General features: G+C 52.2%; 1 protein-coding gene across 4 annotated transcripts in view; it reads right to left on the minus strand.

Annotated features, from left to right (window-relative positions):
- Window positions 1–14305, minus strand: part of LDLRAP1 (low density lipoprotein receptor adaptor protein 1) — a 45956-nt gene that overhangs the window by 14766 nt on the left and 16885 nt on the right. For all 4 annotated transcript variants that reach the window (XR_013482509.1, XM_020983145.2, XM_078145586.1 and 1 more), the window contains exons 2-4: window positions 13380–13522; window positions 11294–11406; window positions 4520–4634 (exon numbers count right to left, since the gene is read on the minus strand). Coding sequence is in view for 3 of the 4 variants with exons in the window: in XM_020983145.2 (XP_020838804.1) it covers window positions 4520–4634; window positions 11294–11406; window positions 13380–13522 (371 nt within the window). In the remaining variant the exon portion in view is untranslated. The remainder of the gene's footprint in view (window positions 1–4519; window positions 4635–11293; window positions 11407–13379; window positions 13523–14305) is intronic.

The raw sequence follows: 14305 nt of genomic DNA on the forward strand, positions 1-14305 counted from the left end.
TCCCAGTTCTAACATTTCCTGTTCCAAGGTTTCTCCCAGCTCTGACATTCTGGGTTCTAAGGGTCCTCCCAGTTCTGACATTATGTGTTCTAAGTTGATCCCAGCTCTGACATCCTGTGTTCTAAGGGCCCTCCCCGCTCTGATATTCTGTGTTCTCATTTTTTTTAATTTTAATTTTTTTTTAAATTTTTAGGCAATTGGGGTTAGATGACTTGCCCAGGGTCACACAGCTAGTAAGTATCAAGTGTTTGGTCTGAGGCTGCATTCGAACTCAGGTCCTCCTGATTTTTGGGCTGGTGCTCTAACCACTGTGCCACCTAGCTGCCCCAGACATTCTGTGTTCTAAGGGCCCTCCCAGCTCTGACAGTCTATGTTCTAAGGATCCTCCCATCTCTGACATTCTGTGTTCTAAGGCCCCTCCCAGCTCTGACATCCTGGGTTCCAAGGGCCCTCCTAGCTCTGACACCCTGGGTTGTAAGGGCCTTTCTGGCTCTGACAGTCTATGTCTTACTTTTCTGCTCATCTGGTGAGGCTAAAAGAGCTGAGGTTCTTCTTAGAAAGAAAAAACAAAACAAGCCCCCCCCCTGCTTTTTAAGGTATCTGTAACAAGAAAGAAAGTTCTCCAGGTGCAAAAGCAATGAAATCTAAAGGGCCAAGGCAGGAAAAGCCAAGAAGGGGGGAATCCTGATAATGCACCAAGTGAATCAAATTTTGTAGTAACTCAGAGTAGAGTGTGCCAGTAAAAAGAAAGTAACCACCCAGGTCCCACATTCCCAGGCAGACCTCTTGGCCAGTTCTGGGCGGTCATTTCTGTTTCCTTCAAGGCTTTCACACTTGCTCTGATTCCTTTCTGCCCTCATCTCCTCTGAGGCCTGGCCCATTAGGCTAGGACCTGTCCCCTCCACCCCAACTCCCATTAAATTATGAGCTCCTGGAGGGCAGAACTGGTTTTTTGCCTTTCTTTGTCTCCTCAGGCCAGCGCCTGACACATAGTAGGTGCTTAATCCACACTGACTATTTACAGAACTGAGCCACTCACTCCTGGTCTATCTTTTCTTTACTCTTAGTCAAGTTATAAACTCTGCCATCCCAAGAAGGAGCTAAGTTTCTGGGAAACCTGCTTCTGCTCCCTTCCTCTTCTCCCTCAGCCCCAGTCCCTCCTCCCACCTGCAACCCGTCCCCAAGCCCCAAGCTTGGACAGCTGCACATGACGGGACGGGAGGATGAGGGTAACAAAGGGGATTAATGAGCTGGTATTTTTAAATCTGAGCCAGCAGAATCTCAGAAGCTAAGCAATTGGCCACTGGTGACTCAGCTCGGGGACAGAAATGTGAAAGAGATGTGCCAAGGCCTCAGCCCAGAACTGCCAGGCGTCACAAGACACAGAGACAGAGACAGAGAGATAGAGATGCCCCAAATGGTGGAGAAGGTGCTGGAGGGGGAAGTGGGGGTCTGCCTGGGACTGCTCGCCACCTTGGTCTCCTTCCAGGGGCCTCAGTTTCCTCACATGGAGCTCTCAAGGACAGAGATCCCCTGAAGAAGTGCAACAGGGTTTACACAGTATCTCATTTGAATTTCAAAATAAGAATATTCAAAATAAGGTCTATATAATGCTTTAAAGCAGGAGCTCTTAACTGGGGGCCCACGGCTTGTTTTCATGGGTTTGTGAGCTTGGATGGGGAAAAAAACAACATCTTTATTTTCACTAACCTCTAACAGAAAGTTCTAGCATTTCATCAATGAGGAGCTTTTGCCGTTTTTTTTTAAAACACATTATTTCAAAAAGGGGTCCACGGATCTCACAAGATTGCCAGAAAGGACCATAACACATGAAAGTTTGAGACCTTCGGCTTTAAAGGTTTGCAAAGATCTGACCCTCACAACAAGCCTGGGAGGTAGGTGCTATCATCAGGTCCATTTTACAGCTGGGGAAACTAAGGCACAGGGAGGTCTTAGGAGGACCAAGGGTCCCAAGACTGGAAAGCATGTGAATCGAATTCAGATGTTTCTTAAGGCACAGGGAGGTCTTAGGAGGACCAAGGGTCCCAAGACTGGAAAGCATGTGAATCGAATTCAGATGTTTCTAACTCCAAGTCTTGAGTTACCCTGTGATACCGTGTGATACCATCCTTATCTACTGAAGAATGAAATAAACTGATGAGTCCACATTTATTAAGCACCTGCTAGGGGCCAGGTACTGGAGTTAGAAGAGCAAAAATGAGATAGTCCCTAACATCTAGGACCTTGAGTGTGAACAGTGAGGATTTGGACCAAATTGATATTTTCCAAAATAATCTAACAATAATAAAACTAACATTTCTACAAGGCTTTATGGTTTGCAAAGCACTTTACGAATATTTGTTCATTTGAGCCTCGAAACCCTGAGATAAGTGCAATTATTATCCCCGTTTTACAGTTGAGGAAACTGAGGCTGAAAGAAGTTAGGGGCCTTGCCCAGGGTCATCCAGATAATGTCTGAGGTGAGATCTGAACTCTGGTCTTTTGACTCTGAGCCCAGCACTCTATCTACTGTGCCACTTCATTTGGCCAAAGGGGCCTTTTGAGATTGAACTGCATTAATGAAACTCCAATTCTGGACCTGAAGAGGGGTAAAAGGTGTTGGGAGCCCTTCAGGAGGAAGGCAGGGTGCAGCAGGGAAATCTTAAGAGCAGGAGAAAAAAGCAAGTTCCTTTTTCTTTCCAAAAACAACCATGCAGTAGTTCTGAAACCCATGCCATGTTGGACAGAGCAAGCCCTCCCCTAGATTCAGGATCTCCTCTTCACAGAGCCCCTCCTCAAGATTTCCCAGGACACACCTCAGTAAGGGTCTCAGAGTGGCACAGAGACAAAGGCAAGAGGCCTGGGTATGAGAGCAGCCCCCGACTGACTCAAGGCAGGGCCTCAGACCAGTCACTTTCCTGGGTCCCAGTTTCTTCTGCCACAGATAAAGAGCCTTGGGATGAGGGGATGAGGGACCCTTCTGCTCAGCCACCTTGCGGGGGCTTCGGGCAGAGCAGGCCACTGAGCCTGGGGAAGCAGCCAAGGGCAAGGACCCACCCCTTGGAGATGGCCCTATCCATCCAGTGACCTCCCCCTGGAGGCTGCTCTGGGGCGGCTCGCACTCAGCCCTTAGGGAGTGCTCATCCTCCCTGGCTCACAGGGGTCTAGGTTCATCGTCACCCTGATATACAGGGGAGGAGCTAGGGAACACCCTGGCCTCTCTGGACCCTCAGTGTCCTTCCGCTGCCCCACAATGCCTCTCCTACCAGGGCCACATAGCGGTCCTCAGATAGTGGGTACCGGATGAATGACAGCAGCAGAAGGAACCCTGGACGGGCCGGGAAACTGGGCTGTGGGCCCAGCTCAGCAGCTAATTTAACGTCTCAGTTTGGGCCTTGTTTTCCTACTCTGTATAATAAAGAAGAAAGACTTTATAGTCTAAAGTCCCTCTCAGCTCTGACATTCTGCATTCTAAGAGCCCTCCCAGCTCTGACGTTCTGTGTATTAAGAGCCCTCTCAGTTCTGACATTCTGTGTTCTAAGGCCTCTGCCAGTTCTGACATTCTATGTTCTAAGGCCTCGGCCAATTCTGACATTCTATGTTCTAAGGCCTCGGCCAGTTCTGACATTCTGTGTTCTAAAGGCCCTCCCAGCTCTGACATTCTATATTCTAAGGCCCTTCCCAGCTCTGACATTTTGTGTTCTAAGGTTCCCTCCCAGCTCTGACATTCCATAACTCTAGGATTCTAGAGGACTCGGCACACATTTAACACGAGAGGTAAGGGTGGGGAAAGCTGGCCTTCCCATAGGCAGAACACAGGACACTGCACATAGCCAGGGGACTGGAAGATGGAAAAGAAGTGTCTTCCTGGCAGACCACACCTGTCTGACTTCACCCTGACCCAGTTTTGTTTTGTGATTTCCTGGGTCTGTGCCATCATTCACATAGGGAGCTCTCCATGAAAAAACTCCCTCTGGCCAGGCAAGTTGGTTGCTCCACGACTTACAGGCTTGGAGACTTTCTACCTAGGGCCCAGATTCACCTGGTCAGCATGTCAGGGGCAGACCTGGAGGCCCCAACACTGCTCCTGTCCCCAGTGTACAGGACCTCACGTCCAGTTGCTTTCTGAGGGTTAAGATACTTTGACACCCACATTCCTTCTCCCCTTCCATGAGGATGGGGGCAATGCCTCCACCCTCAAATCAGAGGACTGATCCCCGAGGACAGGGTCTTCTGTGACTCCCCCTCCTCAAGCTAAGAACAGGACCCGTCTTTTCCCTCCTCACTTCCAGCCTGGGGTCTCCCTGAAGACAAAGACCAAATTGCCACATATTTCTCTAGATTTTCCACCATCACAGAAGACACATGAAGTAATGCTCTGTGTCCAAGATTGTGGGGGCAGAAATAAGGAATGGGGGGGAGTGGAGGGAGGTATGTAGGCCCAAAACAAGTGACTCCCAACTCATGCTCTTCCCCCTCAAGTGGCTCACACGTCCAGGGCACTGGCTCTCCCACTAACCATTTTCCGCTTGGAGCAGAGAAAAGCGTGGCACTCCAGACTCTCGCTCTGCTGGTTCTGGGCGATGTACGCAAAGACCTTGTCATGCATCTTGTCTGCGGTGCAGTAGGAGATCCTGGAGCGGAGAGAGGGGAGAGTGAGACCAAAGGCACAGGGTTAGGAGCCGGCTCCCTTGCCCAACCTCAGACTCTCCCTCGGGCAGGCCCACATCCCCCTGGGCCAGGGAGTGGGTGGCAGTGTGGGGGAGACTCAGGCTGGCTGGATTTTACCACGTTGGCGGCCTCTAGGGAGCCAAGGCTGGAAGGGTGAGGTCATCTGATCCATCCCCCTGCCACCAAGCAGGGTCACGTACAACATTCGGATGATACAGAACACTGCTCTGGTGGAAGACCTGACCTCCCACCCTGGTTCTGCCACATGTGACCTGTATGACCTTGGGTGAGTCAATTAACCCTTGAAGCTTCAATTTTCTAATTTTCAAAAGGGGAAAAGTAATGTTTTCACTGCCTGCCTCAAAGCAGGGTTATAAACAACCTGAAGCATTATAGAGACATGAGCTATTATTGTTGACTTGGGGGGCATGAGAGTTAGAAGGGGCCTTGGAAGGCAAAATAGCAGACACTCACCCTCACTTTTGGTCAGCGAACAGAGAGCTGGATTGGAAATCAGAGGACCTGGGCACTTGCCAGCTTCCCCCGCCTTCCTCCCCGGCTCTGGAGCCCAGACAAGGAAGTTAGACAGAGGGGCACAGTATGAGAAGGGGCTAAGAACGGAGGGGGGTGCCAACTCGGGGAGGCCTCACTTAACAAGCACAGGAGTCTGGCCTTTACTCGGCAGGCAGTGGGGAGCCATTGAATGTCTTGGAGCAGAGAAGTGACGCCACTAGGTCTGAGCCTAAGGAAGTTAAGAGGAGCAGCAGCAGCACTGAAGGATGGATGTGTGAGGTGGGGAGGGCAGGGAGGAAGTGAAGGTGAGAAGAGCTATCACAGCCTGGGCAGCTGGTAATGCTCACCCACCTTACCCTGAGGATAAATGCTAATTATGAGAAGCTCAGACTGAGGGAGAATAGGGGCTGTGGCTCCCAGTGTGGTCTACGGCCAAGGCATCCTGGGTCCCACACTCCTCCAGACTGGTCCCCCTGCAGTGCTTCTGCAGGCCAGCCCCCCCAGAGCTCCTGCAGCAGTCACACCCACCACGCCTCTCACTCTCAGTGCCCACCTGGTTTTGCAATTCTTTATTTCTCCTACTTAGGAGTAAAGTTCAAAAGAGTTAATGTAAGTGTTTTTGTAAACTGGAAAGTGCTCTACAAATGCCACGTATTGTTATCATTTAATAGTGATTCTTAGAGAGTGCCTATCCCTGTCACAGGCATCCCCCAGAGGCCCTACCCCAAGCAGGAGGCTGTGATTAAGCTGCGTGGGCTGCAGAAGAGCACCGGAGTCAGAAGACCAGGGTTGGGGCTCTACCTCTGGCCACACGCTGGGCTCCAGAACTCCCCTGACTGCCTGGTTCTTCACCTGGACAGTGGGGATAAGCACGTGTCCTTCCTGCCTGGCAGGGCTGGTGTGAGAAAGCCCTTGTGTAAGCGTTAATGCGATAGGAGAGAAATGGGAGCTGGGGGATTGTGAGCTATTTCAGTCTTGAAATGGCCCCAAAGGATGACCAGCGCCATGGCCCCATGGCAGATCCCTGATAAACATCTATTGAAGGTAAGTCACAGTGAGTTAGAATAGACACTGTCAGAGAGGGGAGGGGCCTTTAGAACAGAGAATGCCAGAGCTGGGAGGGCCCTTAGAACCCAGAATGTCAGCGCTGGGAGGGTCTTTAGGACACAGAATTCAAAGGGGAGAGGGCCCTGAGAACCCAGAATGTCAGAACTGGGAGGGCCCTTACAACAGAGAATGCCAGAGCTGGGAGGGCCCTTAGAACAGAGAATGTCAGAGCGGGGAGGGCCCTTACAACACAGGATGTCAGAGCTGGGAGGGCCCTTAGAACCCAGGATGTCAGAGCTGGGAGGGCCCTTAGAACCCAGAATGTCAGCGCTGGGAGTGTCTTTAGGACACAGAATTCAGAGGGGAGAGGGCCCTGAGAACCCAGAATGTCAGAACTGGGAGGGCCCTTACAACAGAGAATGCCAGAGCTGGGAGGGCCCTTAGAACAGAGAATGTCAGAGCGGGGAGGGCCCTTACAACACAGGATGTCAGAGCTGGGAGGGCCCTTAGAACACAGAATGTGAGAGCTGAGAGGGCCCTTAGAACCCAGGATGTCAGAGCTGGGAGGGGCCTTAGAACAGAGAATGCCAGAGCTGGGAGGGTCTTTAGGACACAGGATGTCAGAACTGGGAGGGCCCTTAGAACCCAGGATGTCAGAGCTGGGAGGGGCCTTAGAACACAGGATGTCAGAGCTGGGAGGGTCCTTAGAACATAAGATGTCAGAATTGAGAGAGATCTTAGAACACAGGATGTCAGGGCTGGGAAGGCCCTTAGAACACAGAATATCAGAGCTGGGAGGGACACCAACTTTTCATTTTCAGATGAGCAAATGGAGGACCACCGAAGAGAAGAGGCTTGTTGAAGTCGCACTTGAGAGCTGTGTGCACGCATGTGTGCGCACGTGTGTGTGTGTGTGTGTGTGTGTGTGTGTGTGTGTGTGTGGCGTGTGTGTGTGTTGAGACAGAAGAGGCTGAGAGGAGAAGGACAGTTACTACTGCCTTCTCTCTGGCTTTCTCCCCAGGGCAGCCTGTGCCTGGGCTCACCCTGCTTAGCTCCCTGCCACAGCCTGCCCTGTTATCTCATCACACAAGCTTAGGCAAGAATTGTCCTTCCAAGTCTCAATGACTCCATCCAGATCTGATCTGAAGAGGAGTCAGCAGGCTTCCAAAAAGGAGCCAGAAGCTGGGGCCCTCCTCCCCACACCCTCAGCCTCAGGCCATCATTCACTAATTGACGGGAGCTGGAGGGGCTTCAAGGGTAGCTAGAGTTAAAATCTGGCCTTAGACACTTACTAGCTGTATGACCCTGGGCAAGTCACTTACCCCTGTTTGCCTCAGTTTTCTCATCTGTAAAATGAGCTGGAGAAGGAAACAGCAACCCCCTCCAGCATCTTGGACAAGAAAACCCCCAAGGGGGTCACAGAAAGTCTAACACGACCAAACCACATCAACAATAAGAGGCCAGGCTTCTAGCCCAGCAGCAGCTTCAGTGAGCTCGAGTTACCACATCCTTCCAGTGACCCTTCGAGGCAGGCAGTACGAGGATTATCAGCCCCCACTCTAGAGACAGGAGACCCAGAGGCCCGGGCTGCAGCAGCCTGGTGATAAGGAGCAGTCCTGAGACACCGCTCAACCACAGAATCTGAGCTCTGGAGCTGGAGGGGCCGCGGAGGCCCGCTGGCCCACATGCCTCATTTTACAGATGAGGAAATCAAGGTCCAGACAGAGGATGCAGCTGACCCACGGTCACACAGGAGGGAGGACTACAAAGAGAGGCCGAGGAGGTCCCCTGCCTCCAAATCCACCACTCTGCATAGTGTCGGGGCCCTGCCCAATGCAGGAGGCTGTGTTGTGTCCCTGCCCAGGACTGCAGCCAGACTGAGCTTTCTCGGGGAGAAACTATGCCCCTTTTACCCTCCCTCCATACAGTCTCCACAGGTCGCAATAACAATAACCACAACACGAGCAGCAGCAAGGTAAGGGAACCACAATTCTTCATAAGCAGCGTTGCTGGACAGCTCAAATGGGTGAGCAGAGAGGGGCAGAACAGAGCATATAGTCAAGGGCACCGGGTGCCAGGGCACAGGAAAGTCAATTCCCCTTCCCTTGGCTGGCCTCCGTTTCCTCACCTGTAAAATAAAGGGGCTGAACTACAGAGAGGCTGACCACAGAGACCACACCGTCCCATCCAGTTCAACCCCTTTTGCCTTACAGCTGGGGAGACTGAGGCCACCCAAGGGAAGGGGAATGAGTGACACTGTACGTGCTCAGGTCCCAGTCAGCCCCACGGCCAGACAGCTCCCAGCTGCCTCTGTGCCACAGCCCAGAGAGGGAACGGTCAGGGCAGAGTCACCCAGGAAAGGCTCCCCAGGCCTCTTCCTTGGGACCTCAGCTGACGTGAGGGGAGCCATGACGTTTCCACGGAAGGGGACGGATGACAACGAGGCACTCTGCTCAGGGCTGGCGACAGGGCCTGCTTTGTCATCCAAGGCCACGGGGGCATTCTAGGCCCAGCCCGAGAAACCAAAGGCCAGCAACCTCAGAGCCCAAGGGCCACCCTTATTGACCAAGGCCCATTTCCAAGTTAGCTACATCAAAACACAAAAGTGCTGGGTGGCCAGTCCCCAAAGAATAGACTTTGCACCCGATGCCTAAAGAGCCTGTAGGTTTTGACAGAGGCAGCCAATCAACCCCAGCTGCGGCTGACCACACACACACACACACACACACACACACACACACACACACACACACACACACACACACACACACACAGAGTCAAAACCGGAGGCAGAACAAGGGCCCTGGGTTAAAACAGGAACGTTTGTCCTTAATAATGAAGTCTGTTGTTCAGGCCAGAGAGCCCCATCTTGCTACTAACCTGTGTGACCCTCATCAGGTCATTTCCCTTCTCTAAGCCTCAGTTTCTTCATCTGTAAAACAGATAACATAAAACTCCCAGACTCCAGCTTGGCTGTTCCAAGGGAAGGGCAGCTTTAAGTGACCTCCAAATGTGGAAACTCCAGCCACACAGGCCCCATGGTGTACTGCGACAACTCAGCGTGGCAGAGATGTTTTTAAAGACCCCACTGGCGGAGCTCAGGCTATATCCGAGGAGCAGCCTAGCCCCACCCAGAGAGGCTCATCACCAGCAGATTAGCTGACCGCCAGTCAGGTGACCACACGACCCCCTTCCTGAGGCCCCCGCCGGCGTGTCTTTTTACGTCCTGCCTGCTTTGGCTGTCTGGGAAGGCCCATGGAAGAGAACGTGCTTAGATGCACAAAGACAAAATCCACAGAACTGCAGAGGACACAAGTGATAATGAAACACAATCATCACAACATTTGGAAAAGCACGTTCACGGCGCCCAGGCAGATTAAGAACCTTGCCTGCCTTGGCAGCGCGGACCCACATCGGCGGATGCCACTGTCCTCCATACGACGAGAGACAACATCAGGGAGAAGGCACAGACAGCGGGGGACCTCATGGACCCAGGAGTGAGGACGGGTCCGAATCTGACATTCGTGGTGCGGCCTTGAGCTCATCCCTTTGCTTCTCTGCAGGAGGAGGCTAACGGTACTCTCACTGCCCAACCCACAGGACTGCTGGGAAGAAGATGCTTCAGTCAATACAACTCAACAAAGGTTTGTTAAGCACCTACTGTGTGCCAGGCACTGTGCTGGTCAGATGGGGATACAAAACAGTCCCTGCCCTCATGAAGCTTCCCTTCGGATCGAAGATTTAGAACAGGAAGTAACCTCAGGGGCAGCTAGGTGACACAGTGGATAGAGCACCAGCCCTGGAGTCAGGAGGACCTGAGTTCAAATCTGGTCTCAGACCAAACACTTGACGCTTACTAGCTGTGTGACCCTGGGCAAGTCACTTAACCCCAACTGCCTTGCCCCCCCCAAAAAAAAGAAAGAAAGAAAAGAAAAAGAAAAAGAAAAAGAAAAAGGAAGTAATCTCACAGATCGTCTATTCCAAGGGTTCTTAACCTGGGATCTATGAACTTGTTTGGGGATTTTTTTTTTAATTTTGATAGCTGTATTTCAATAGAATGGTTTTCTTACATAATCCTACGTACTTCATTTCATGCACTGGAAGGCATTCTCCTGAGAAGGGGTCCAAGGCCTCCCCTGAGCCCCCAAGGGGTCCAGGAGCCCTAATCTGGTCTCATCCCTTTGCTCCACAAAGGAGGAGTCTGAGACCCAGAGTTCAGTGACACCCCCAATGCGATGCAAGAGGCAGTAAAATGGTGGAGGCAGGATTCGATCTCATGTCTCCTTCTAAACCTAGCAGTGTTTCCACTCCACACCATGCCCTCTCCTACTTAGCAGGATCAACGAGTTAGAGGGGTGAGAAAGCAAGAACACCAGGGCCTTCAAAGGTCTCCGGAGGGGGGCCAGTCTGCCACCAGGGGGTGCACTTTTTGGTCACTGCAGCACTAGAAAACCGGTGGATCAGTCAGTCACTCAGTTAACAAGTACCTCGTGTGTGCTACTGATCTACAGATGAAAGGGACCTTACAAATCAAAGGCAATCACTTCATCTCACAGATGAGGAAACTGAGGTCAAGAGAGGTGGAGAGATTTGCTCAAGGTCACCTGAGGCACAGATGGGCTGCAGCATGTATCAGTCAGCGAACAAACATTTATGAAGCCCGTTCTATGTGCCATGCGCTGCGCTGGGCCCTGCAGGGAATACTCATTAATAAGATCCGTGACCACCAATGTATTGAAGCGATAACATTAATTGAGGCATTTAATGGATTAAAAACAGCACAATATGGAAAAGAGCCGGCTTTGAATTTGGAGGATCTGGGTTCAGATTCTGCCCCAGCACGCACTTACTACCTATGTGACCTTGGGCAGGTCGCTCAGTCTCTCTGAGCCTCAGTTTCCTCACCTGTAAAATGAGGGAGCTTGACTGGACAGCCCCACAAGGTCCCCTCCAGCTCTAGGCCAATGATCCTACGCTTTCTGGGGGAGGGGGGACGCTGCCCACTCATCCCACCGACACCCGCTCACACTTCAAGAGGGCAGCCTCTGGGGGCAGGGCCTACCTGTAGATGGAAACGTTCTCAATCAGCTCACTGGTCCCGCTGTCGTGTAAGATGATGCCCCTCGGGGACACTTTGAGGGTCACTTTCCGGAGCTTCTTCCCACTAGCTTTGGCCTTCGGGAGAGAAGAGGACAAGGTTGGCTGACGGTCCGGCCTGGCCACCTCGCCATCCTTTAAGGCCACCCCACGCCCTCGCAGGGCTGTAAGGGCTCCTTCCCTTGTAGGTCCTGCCCCCCGTGGCTGAGCCCCTGGCTTCACTCCTCAGCTGCTTCACCAAGCGCAGCTGCTTCGAAAGCTTCTTATGGACAGGGTCAGCATGTCTTGAGTCTCAAAGGCCTTTTCTGGAGGCTCTGGTATCATGATGCAGCAGGAGTGGTCAGGAGAGGTCAGTTCTAGTCCAACAATAACTGACCTTGGGCACAGTGCTTCCCCAATCTGGGCATCAGGTTATTCCTCTACTGGGGGGAGGGAGGGGTGTTGGACTTCAGGGGCACTAAGTCCCCCTCTCAGCTCAGACATCCCATGTTCTAAGAACCCTCCCAGCTCTGAAATTCTGTGTTCTAAGGACTCTCCCTGCTCTTACATTCTGTGTTCTAAGGGCCCTCTCAGCTCTGACATTCTGTGCTCTAAGGGCCCTCTCAGCTCTGAAATTCTGTATTCTAAGGGTCCTCCCAGCTCTGACATTCTGTGTTCTAAGGACCCTTCCAGCTCTGACATTCTGGATTCTAAGAACCCTCCCAGCTCTGAAATTCTGTATTCTAAGGGTCCTCGCAGCTCTGACATTCTGTATTCTAAGGACACTTCCAGCTCTGACATTCTGGGTTCTAAGAACCCTCCCAGCTCTGAAATTCTGCGTTCTAAAGGCCCTCTGAGCTCTGAAATTCTGTATTCTAAGGGTCCTCCCAGCTCTGACATTCTGGGTTCCAAGGGCCCTCTCAGCTCTGACATTCTACGTTCCAAGGGTCCTCTCAGCTTGGACATCTGATAATTCTGGGCTGAGGGAGATGAGTGGAGAAGGGGAGACCTTGGGTTTAGGAAAGAAAAAATGAGGGCAGCACCATTCTCCATTCTGGAGCAGCCTCCTTCCTCCTTCCTGGCCACCAGTCTGGAGAGGCTGATTGGGTGCCTGGTTGCTTTTGTGACCTAGCCAAAGGGAAGGAGCAGACTGTGTCCAGGGGAGCAGGCCTTTGGGGATGCCTCTGGAACACCAAGCTCAGCCCTTGAGCACTGGGATCCCCTGCCCTTCTTTGCCCCAAGGCCCATATGAGAGCTGGCACAAGAACTGGGAAATATCAAAGCAAAGGCTTTGAAAGAGGTTTAAAAAAAAGGTAAAATCACCAACAAGGAGTCCTAGGAAGGGTACCCTGCCCTTGTGGTCACCGTGAAGAGCTACCGGCCTGTCCCCTGCGAGGGGGCCAGAAGAAAAGGCCACCCAGAAACACTTCCATTGCCCCTCGAGCCCCTGGGGGGCTTCCCATCCCCCTCTTGTCTTACGGAGCCCTCCACCAAGAACCTAGGCCCAAATCCTGCTCTTCTCATCCCTGGCACACGTGGGCAGGAAAGAGAGCAGATCCGGAATCCACAGGAGGCTCCACACACAGGTCTGGCCTCTAACTCCACCCCCGGCCCCTCGGTGCCCCCTGACAGCAGCGGGGGCTGCCACCGCCTGTCTCCCAGAGGATTTCAGAACAATGTGTTCTTACAGACACAGGCTCACAGACTCAGACTGTTAGAGCTGAAAGAAGCATTTGGTTCAACCCTTATTTTATAGAGCAGGGAACCAGGGCCCCAGAGAAGTCATCCGTACAATGTTACACTTCCAGGCCTTAGCAGTGCTAGGCTGTGAACCTGGGGCTGTTGACTCCAAGGTCAGGCCTCTTTCCACTAGGCCATTCTGTCCCCTTCTCATTTACGTCATAGAGGTAGCTGAAGGCCAGGGACCTGTGCCTAGGGCAGGCCAAGATTTCTTCATTTCACACCCCAATCCATTACCAAAGATGAAGGCCACACTTGCCCTACACAGTCCAGCACAGGCAAAAGGCCCAGGCCCAATCCTAGAGAAACCACCCCAGTCCCACGGCACTCACCGTGGCCACGATGCGCTTCACGGCGGCCGCTGAGAGTTCCTCGCCTTTCGGCTGCTCCACCAGGGTCATGCCCAGGTATTTGAGGTTGAACAGCATCCCCTCCAGCAGGGTCTCCCTTGTGTCTGTCCAGTTCTCAGGTAACTCTGGTTGAGGAGGAGAAGGGAGGGGGGAAGAGAGCAATCATGACCACTCATGACTATGTGAGCTGCTCAATGACATCCCATACTAAGAAGGAGAGGGAGTGAGAGTGAGTGAGAGAGAGAGAGAGAGAGAGAGAGAGAGAGAGAGAGAGAGAGAGAGTGTGTGTGTGTGTGTGTGTGTGTGTGTGTGTGTGTGTGTGTGTGTGCTGGGGTGGGGCAACCACAGTCCCTCAGTGACATCAAAGAGATACTCTGATCCAGCCAGACAGTGTCCTCATCTGGTACTAGACCAAGGGAGGACTTCCCAAGAAGGTGGAAGCCACGGTAACAGACAAGAAGGCCAGGAGGATCTGAGGGGAACGAACGTGATGGTGATGGGAGTAGGGGAGAGCATTATTTCCTCAAACTAGACAGAGCTTGGCAATGACAGAATCATGTCTTGGCAGGGCCCCCAGCTGCCCATGTCCCCCCTGATCCAGGGAGAGCTGGGGGCTGGATTAGCTAATTAACTGGATGGCAGATGGGGTCAACCAGGTGTGGGATCACCAAGGATAATAAGGATTCAAGAGAGCATCCCAGGGAAGACTGGAAGTGGGAGCAGGGCCTGGACACCTGGAGACCATCAGGGGACAAAGAGGAAGGACAAAAAAATAATAATAATAACCATAAACAACAACCATAGCTAAACTTTACATCACACTTTCAGGCCTGAAAAATACTTTACATATACAAGGGGATTCAAAAAGAACTGAATACTTTGCAAAATGTATTACTCAGTAACCAGGT

The sequence above is a fragment of the Phascolarctos cinereus genome, unplaced genomic scaffold (genome assembly GCF_003287225.1).
Source record: "Phascolarctos cinereus isolate Bilbo 61053 unplaced genomic scaffold, phaCin_HiC Scaffold_726;HRSCAF=1367, whole genome shotgun sequence".
Classification (NCBI taxonomy): domain Eukaryota; kingdom Metazoa; phylum Chordata; class Mammalia; order Diprotodontia; family Phascolarctidae; genus Phascolarctos; species Phascolarctos cinereus.